Source organism: Oculina patagonica, chromosome 14, assembly GCF_052425735.1.
Source record: "Oculina patagonica isolate OP01 chromosome 14, crgOcupat, whole genome shotgun sequence".
In the NCBI taxonomy this organism is placed as follows: Eukaryota; Metazoa; Cnidaria; class Anthozoa; order Scleractinia; family Oculinidae; genus Oculina; species Oculina patagonica.
In genome coordinates this window covers 11715993-11725270 of record NC_135771.1, presented here as the reverse complement: position 1 = coordinate 11725270, position 9278 = coordinate 11715993, and the positions used below count along the sequence as shown (strand labels likewise).

General features: G+C 39.8%; 1 protein-coding gene across 1 annotated transcript; it reads right to left on the bottom strand.

Annotated features, from left to right (window-relative positions):
- Positions 1 to 32: 32 nt before the first annotated feature.
- LOC144637770 (asparagine synthetase domain-containing protein 1-like) lies at positions 33 to 9268 on the bottom strand. The gene is given in 13 exon segments (XM_078496846.1): positions 33 to 325; positions 620 to 710; positions 1216 to 1299; positions 1540 to 1607; positions 2692 to 2872; positions 3532 to 3566; positions 3700 to 3928; positions 4590 to 5292; positions 5295 to 5547; positions 6382 to 6522; positions 7178 to 7312; positions 7840 to 8052; positions 9125 to 9268. Coding segments are annotated over 13 exon segments (2376 nt in total). The 5' UTR covers positions 9185 to 9268; the 3' UTR covers positions 33 to 142.
- Between the last annotated feature and the right edge of the window lie 10 nt (positions 9269 to 9278).

The window sequence follows — 9278 nt, the reverse complement described above, 5'->3', positions numbered from 1 at the left end:
CTGTAGTTTGAATATCTTGCTCGAATAACAGGGTGCTATGATTTCACCGCAATACTGCGGAGATCAAGGTTCCAAAAACAATTTCAAGTCCCTACAAGCATGCAAACCTAGCACTGATAAATAAGCTTGTATGACAGACCGTTTAGAACTCAAGCCTTGAGCAGGTCTCGGAGCCTTTCTCTCCAGCACTCTCCAGTTTAGCAATGCGAGATCCAAACTGAATCGCTCGCTTAGGCAACCCCGATGATGACGTCAAGCCAAGCAACCTCGCCGCCTGGCGGAGCAACTGTTTCTCCCCAATCCCTCGCGGCAAGCCTGGGTCTGTCTGAAATTGAAGTTGTTTGCGTTTAAATAAATGTGATTTAATGATATTTATTTAAATGTAACTGGATCTTCACTTCATCATGTATTGGTTTCGGGAGAAGTACATACTGGACTCTGTGTTCTTTGGCAAGGCGCTTTACTCTCACATTGCCTCTTGCCACTCCATGACGATACCACTTTGATAACCATAATGACACCAATTAAATAAACGCCGTAGTTGCAGTAGCTCTTTCCAAAAGCAAGTTAAACAGCATGATAGGCATGCAATGCGTACAGAGAGTTACAAGTCACTCACCTTCAGCCATACTGGGAGAGAGTTTAAAAACGAAACAACCTCCTCATCAAGGAAAGGAAACCGCGCCTCTCGGCCGTGATCTGAAATACACCTGGAAACCAACCAATTAACCAATTTACTATTAATATGGAGAATCCGAGTTGTCGTTTATGAAAACGCCCTCAGGACCCTTAAAAACACCAGCCCTCCAAATGAATGCGTGATGCCCTATTTAAAAACAATGCTACCTTTAAATACATTTACAGTACTATTGCTATCTTACCAGCCAAGAGCACTATTAAGTTACGGAGTCGATTACAATGCCAATTATATTGCTAGTCAAAAGTGTAAAATTCCATTGCCAATCAAAATACGGTTGCTTTTCGTCCTAACTGTCCCCAATCCATACATTTTCATTCACGTACCATTGTAGGGAGGTTTTCAGAAGGGTAAATATTTGGTGGGCGATTGCAACAAAAAACCTTAGTCGTTGAAGAGGTAACCATTAGTGGAATTTGACGGTATTCCCCAAATTTGAAGGTGCGTGCACGAAGTCCTTTTACATGAACTAATTTATGTGCAACTTACAGCGTGCATTAATGGAAAACAAACCTAACCTGTCATCACGGCCAAGGTTTCGTTTTGATATTCGTTTCACTTCCATTTCCATCTCATCCATTAAACCTAACCAACCTTCGTTACTGAGAAAAAACAAAACAAAATGTGAATTACAAACTATCATATTCGCCGAAGAAAATGATGAAACATTTTATCATGAACATCACAAACGCTTAGTGTACCTTTTTAATACCATTTTTACTTATTTTTTTTAAAAATCGGGTGTTTTAGGACTCTTATATTTTATGTGCGTATGAATCAGGTAGCCAAGTCTGCAAGGGCTTAATTTCAATGAAAGAAAAGATAAAAAAAGGTTCAATTACATGAAGCGAGTTCTGTGCCTGGCATATCCTCCAAGCTGTTCGTCAGCTCCCATTCCAACAAGCAAAACCTGCAAGAAGACAAAGAGGAGCATGAACAGCCTGATACAATGAAATGCTTCGAAGGTGAAACCAGACCAGACACCAGACGACTGTTTCACTCTATGTTAGCTGTTGAACGGTTCACGTGTCTACCTCAATTACCGCAGGGACGTCATTGGTAATTATTTCATGTGATGCAATATGGAGACTATTTCATTTGACGTCATCGGGTGTCTATTTCACATTATACAATAACCGAGCTACGCCGCGCGCTGTGATTGGTTGATGCCTGTAATTATATAAGAGTACAGACGCACAGATGACGTCACTGTGTGGTGTGACTCGCGCACGTAATCAGAGTTCATAGTCCAAATCAGTGTTTTCGGCAATTTTTTTCAGGGCTACAAGAGAACGAAAAATTTTTGCTTAAATTTAAATCTACAGTAGGAAACAATACGCCAAGAATCGTTCACCGTTCGGAACATTTAACTGGGCTAAACAAGCTGATGTAGACAGTAAATGATTCGAGAAATTATCGAATCTGTAAGAGTTTGTACGATGTTGAACAGCTGAACGACGCCACGGCAAATCCATGAATAGCGGTTGAACGCTTCTTTTGAGACGCTAAGTGTAAAATTCACAGATTTAAACAACTTTTCAAATGGAATAAAGGTTAGTTTTTTCGTTGATGTTTTAATTTTCCATTGTTCTGTTTATTAAATCGGTTTACTTGTGCTTCGTGGTTACGGATAACTTAAGCGTAAAATGAAAACAACTTTTCACCACCGTTTGCATGCGGCTTTGCCTACACTGAAGTGTAATGAAATCTTCTGTTATTGTATAAAACAACTAGATTCCATTTTGCCGTGGGTCTGTTCAGTTATAGATCACAGAAGACGTCAAAATGTGGTAAGAACATCAGTGACCTCCTCGCCTAACGGCTCGTGAGCCACTTTTTTTGTTCTTACCACATTTTGACGTCATCTGTGATCTGTAACTGAACAGACGCACGGCAAAATGAAAACTATTTGTTAATCACATTATAAGGTGATTTTTACATGACGTAATCGCGTCAGTAAAAAGCTTACGTTCCCCAAAACTTCATTGTTATACCTTAGCTCTACTTGTATATGTCTTCTCTTCAACATATGCCTCTTTATCTTTGTTGAGGTCACTGTTCACGGAGGAGGAGCATAGACGTCCTACCCCCCGGGCAGCAAACCACAAAGCACAGCCAATACTATCATCCAGTACAGTGTTCAGGGGGGACACCAAATGACTGATATGGCGGGACCTAACACCAATGGAAAGGAGATGAAGGTTATGAAGGTTAAGATAAGCCGGTGACCTCATAGTTAGAATAGATGTGCGTTGCACTCTACAATCGGGTCGGGGTCATCCCCTTTCTTGTTTGAAAATGTTACAATCAAAGAGAGCCCTGGGAATGTCTGCAATGGAGGATACGATTGCGTGATTCAAAATTGGATCTTTGTAACTGTTCCCAGTGACGTATTGAGTCATAATGTCGCGTGTTGGCAATCGAAATGGAGTATCGTTTAAACGGAAAAACAAAAATTAATCTACTCAAGCTCTCCTACATATTTTCTCCTTCTTTGTCGTTGTTGTTTCACTCTGCTCTTGTTTTCAATTTTTCTTCGCCAACTCTATTTGAAAATCAAAACCCTGTTCTGGCAACAAAACGCCACAACAGATTAACGCACCACATTACAACAGGACTGAGTAATTGTGCAGTCTCTGTCTATTTTAAGAAGGAAACAGTTCCAAGAGGAAGTGGTTAGGAGTATCAGTCCCATTCCCTTCTCATTCCAGATTCTTTTCGTGCTCAGTCCTTTCCTTTCGGGTGCGGTTTAAAATTGTTAAATTTTAAAAAAGAAAATGCATAAATTGAACTTATTAGGGCGGATAGCTATTAACAAAAGTCATGTACTGTACCTCATTTCCTGCAGCTCATTTAGTGTCACATCAACCTTGAAGTAGAGAACAAAAAGGCGGTTAAAAGACAGAGCTGTACTGTAATTACTTTGGGTAACAGTAATTATAAAAATGCCTTACACCTATAGCCTGGGGATGTTTTCGTAGGCTAATACACGGGCCCATTACCTCAATAAAATTCCATTGTCGTGACGGGTTAATGCGCTGCAATTCCTCCAAGCCTGATATCCCAGTTATTCTGTCTGGGACGCTGAAATTTCTTGCGGGCGTTGTTGGTGTTGCACTCTTTAAACTCTTCTTCCCTTTCTTTGCGTTCTTGTTTTGCGGATGGCTGGATGGAATTTTTTGTTCAAATGCGACGTTGATAAGATCTATGGCTTCTTCCGTTGGCACGTATCTAAAGATAAAAGCACACGGTTATAACATAGTTAGAAAGCTGCTTTCCTTCATTCTTCATTCTTTTGATCATTGTTTAATCGGTTTTTCGTTAGGTAGCCTTCCGGTTGGTCATATGTTGTGTTTGAGTGTGTTATTGTGCGTGTTAATTTTTTTATACGTTCTTTCGTTCGTTCGTTGGGTGGGTTGGTTGGTTGGTAGTTCTTTCGTTCGCTCGTTCGTTCGGTCGTCCGTTCGTCCGTTCGTCCGTCCGTCCGTTCGTTCGTCCGTTCGTTCTGACATTACGTTGTTCATTCGTTCGTTACTTTTCTTCATTTGTTCGTCCGTTAGCCTTTCGTTCGTATAATTGGTGTAGTTGTTAGGTCTTCATTTCTTTTTTTCTTTTTCGTCGTCGTCGTCGTCGTTCGTTCGTTCGTTCGTTCGTTCGTTCGTTCGTTCGTTTTAGTTCCTTCGTTCATTCGCGCTTTTGTCTGCTACCTTCACCCTTTCTCTCTGTTCTCAGTCCATTTATCTGTTCGTTGGTTTGTCTGTTTAACTCGCGTTTGTTTACTGCAATGGCTCTTTAAGGTCCCCGGAGAGCTTATTTTGAGTAGAGCTTATTAGAGAGGGGCCTTACCTAGCTCAACAGTGATAATAATACTAAGCAAAACTGAGCTGCCTACCTGTCCGCCAAAGCTGCTATCATCATAGAATCAATTCCACCTGAAAACAAAATACCAACTCGAGCGTCTTTATGTTGTCGCTCTGAAGATGCAGAACTATTCGCTTCAGAAGTACTTAACACAGAATTGCTGCAAGTTCTTGGTAAGTTCCAAACTCTTTTTCGTACTGCATCACCAAGAACTGTAATAAACTTGTGTCTTGATTCTCTATAGGAGGAGTTCCATTGAATTCTAACCAAATTGCAGCGAGAGCAACCTTCTGCAGCCGTCCTAGTTGAAGACAAATTTGTATCTTCGCCAAGTTCATTAGTTTTTGTTAATTCGTTGCATGATGTTTCTAAACAAAAATGTCGTGAGAGTCCCGAAGCATCACTGTGCATTGGAGAAGAATTAGAGTTAAAACTTTCCGTAGCCCTTGCTTCAAAATTTTCTGCAGTAGAAACTTGTAAAGTTTGATTCCTTGATGAAAAATTTGTGTTTAAATGTAGACCACAAACCCGAGCTTCAAGCGATTTTTCACACCCAGAGAATTCTGAATCACAATTAAGACTGGTTTCGTCACGTCCTGAAATAGTTGGCTCGATGATATTTTCATTTTCCACAGTATCAAGATTTGACATAGCAATTTCGACATCACGTTTTTCACTAGCTCCTTTCACAGCGCTTTCACTTCCGACCGATTCCTCTACCATTTCAGCGCATTTTCATCGTGTGTATTCTCTTGCGGACTGAGACTTCGTCTGTTTTCTTCAATAACTTGAGTGTCTCGTTCTGTAGGCATTTGTCTGTTAAATGGCGTCTGCACCGGACAGCTCAAGAAAAGCGAGCTTTGTAACTCCTCGCTTGCAATCTTCCACTCAAATTTATTGATCCTAAAAGGACTTTCGCATCCTTGATCATTTCTGTTACTCACAAAATCTACACAGTAGAGACCATCGGCTGGAACTTCTTCAAAATGCTGAAACAAGAAAAAGAAAAACGACAATTCATTTATTTTTTGACGACATTTCTTTTCCCGTAAACAAAAAAGCACTTAGAAAACGGTCACGGCGGTTCCAGAAATACGAATAACGGATCGAAGTTAGTGAGAGCGAATCAAATTTTACAGCAAACTTGGTTGAATATTGAGGAAATATTTAAATAGCAATAATAACAGGGTTTTTAGCATCGTTAGATGTAAAAACTGATGACCAGCTGAATAAATGTCGTTTTTTGCCAACCGTCCCATCCAGGGTGGAAGAAGGATGGGCAAAGTGCATAGCACGCACTAAGTCGGAGAGGGTCTGGCACTAGCGCTGTTCTCGCTCTTTTAACCAATCCTATTATTGCAGTACATTTGCTCCGCGCGCGGAACAGAAAAATATGAAACCCGACAACGCATGCATGTCACGTAGGCGGCTTGCTTAAGCAAGCTTTAATGAATTCGAACCACGGGCTTACCATGCTCTATTTGTGTGGTCACTGCAGGCCACCAAGATATTCAATTCACTTTGTTATTGCTACATATATAATTATGAACATTTAAGCTACCTAAAATCGGTATTCATAGCTGTGTATATATTGCAAAATGGACAGAAGAAAAGCAGTTTTACGAGTTCACGTTTTTGACTCGCTTCTTGCATAGATCAATACCACAGGGTGTGCAACTCAAGAACAAACAATTAAGTAGATCCTCTCAAATTTAGCCAAACAAATTTTATCTAACTGCTTTCATTACAGGCTTTGGTACTCGAAAGAACAGTCCTCGAACTACAGTCTGGCCTAATTTATGTCCAAGAAGTGACCTGCTTACCAGATTTGTATCAGTAGCACCAGAGTTTCTTTCAGTTACAGAGGTTATTGCTAGAACATCATCTGGATTTGAGGGAAGATGCCACAGCAAGCTCCGACGTCCAAAATAATCTCTCCCAAACCACAGCTTCTGCTCACTCACCTATTAAGAAAAAAAAACTTGTTCAAAATTACACACAAAGAAAAATGGATTACCGGTATATTGAGCTATCAAATTTTATTGCTAACTTATGGCTGACTGTAAGAAAGGCAGATCTGCACTCAAGCCTAGTGCCCCATCAGGTTGGTGTTTATATCCAGTTTCAGTAGCATGAAAAAACTAGGAGACTGAGTATTTCTACTCCCCCTGGATGGGATGCTCGTCCATTGCAGGGTCATCACTTCATTTGGTAAATAAATACTAATATCTTCACCCAGGTGGAGGGATGCATTGTGAGAGTTGCAGTGTAAGTGTCTTGCCCGAGAATATGAAATACCACAATCCTGGCCACTTATGTGGCCCAGGTTTGATTCTCAGACCCAGTGTAATGTGTGGGTTGAGTTTGTTGTTGGTTCTTATCCTTGTCTCCAATGGTTCTCATGGATATCATGGATATTATTCCGGTTTTCTACCCTCCACAAAAACAACACTTCTAAATTCCAATTTGATTACGATTCAGAGAGTCCCAGGTTTGTCAGTCACAAGGCTGTTATTTGCAACCCTCATCAAATAATACCAATTTACAGTATTTATTTTATTTTTTTCCCTCTTGTTTCACATTTTGTAACTGTCTACAGTTTCTTGCTTGTACATGTACCTGCCAGTAAACAAATGCCCAAGGACCATGAACCTTAGCCATTGTTGAAAGGATGTGTAGAGAAGGAATCACTTCTGATGGAGGGTTGGACAAAGTATTCAGAAAAATCAAGGAATCATTTTCATTCTCCTTGACCTGCAAGAGTAGAATTTAGAGAACAAAACTATGATTATAGGAATTTACAACCTGTTTTGTAACTTTTTGCAACATTACCACATGGTACAGTACATGTTGACTGTGATTGCCCAAATGAAGTTGTAAAACGTTCCCTGTTTATCAAGTTGAACTTGATCAATTTACTCCCAGAATAATACTTTTACCATTCGAATATAGTTTGGAGATGTTGGTTTGCTAGCGAAAAAATGTGGTGTTTAATCTGGAAACAGTTAACACAAGTGCACACTTTCTTAGCAGATCTACTGTACATATGCCCAGAGTGTAGAAAACGCAGTTTAAAAATCTAAAGTAGTGGGGTAAAGGAGCCACTGAACAATCATTTTCAATGCCAGGTCAGAGCTGTGGATAGAATTTTCACACCCCAACTGTAATATTTAAGTCCCACTTCATCTAATAAAATACAATAATAGACAGAAGAAGATAGATTGATCCAAACAGAATATTCCTACATGTAGTTAAAACTTCTATTTTGTTGCTCAGTGTACCTCTATTCCACCAAATATTTCACCATTCCACAACAAGACATTTCCACACTCATCTTCTAAAGGCTGAGGAGTCTTGCTGCCTCTTAAATGAAGGACTGTACCAACAAGGCTCAAACAAAACTGTCCATTATCACTTTTTATGGAACAATCTTTTTTGTCAGTGTGATCTGGCCCTCTTCTTTGAAGAGGAGGAAGTATAGAATCTGAAATAACCTGTAAGAAAATTAAACAAAACATCAAGTGGATCTGACTACTACATGTATATATAAATTACATGTACATAGTGACTTAGTGCAATGGAACAATGTTATGTGGGGACACAGGGTGGAGGGGTTGTGGAGGTTTTGTAGAGAGAGGAAAACCGGAAAACCAAGAGAAAAACCCTCGGAGCAAGGACAAGAACCAACAACAAACTTCGATACTTCAATGCGGTTTAAAATTAGAAGAGAAGGTTGCTGCCAAAGTGTTAGGAAGCGTTCGAGAGGGCTACAATGTTTGGCATATAAAGGATTGGATTGAACTTTCACCTTTGTGAGAATGCCATAAAGGAGATGCAAGATGCAATCGACAACGCTCTGAGCACTGCCTGGGATGAATGAGCTAGTTATAATATTTTAAAACCCAAAACCAAGAGGATCTTGGTGAACATTCTGCCTGGACCCCAGGCTGGACTTTGGCAAGACTAGAGTAACACCATCTAATAGGTTTAAAACAAATACACCTCCAGGGGCTCCTTGGGATTAATAATTGTTACCGCTTACTGTTGATTGCTATCGATTATTATTGATTTTCTCTATCGATAACAATCGAAAATAATTTTTTCCGTGCGTTCGATTGTTATCGATAACCGATTTCAATCAATATCGAGGGGTGATTGATATCAATAGATATCGATTGTATCGATTGATTTCCAACATCGATTTCTATCGATTGACTACGCCTGGTGTGACACTGTGTTGGTCCACATAAGCGTCTTCCTTCATTAGTACCCACTATCAAATTAAATAATGTCCCGTTTGATGGGGTCATTATTAGTAATCTGTGCCTCCATTTCAACAATACAAAATAAAAACCTTATGGTAAATCATTAACTCAAGATCGAAACTTCAAATTCTCCATTTTGATTGGCATACGTTAATTTTGACATTAGTCCTGAGAATTTGTATGAGTATCATTTGATGCCTCTGTTTATTTTCGTCGCCTGTCTGGAGCCCTGGATGTTACGACGAGAAACTGATGATGAAGATCGATCGAAACTTCGAAAGATTAAATTCACTCTTCAAACCTGATAATGACTCCTTGATTTCTCATTATCAACAAAGAGGCAGCAGCAAATTCCACACATGGTATAAATGAACCTAAATCCCACAAAATAAGTGTTCTGCGTTGGGTTTTATGCGTTGAACCACGAGTTACACTTCATCCGCCATTTTGAAAAT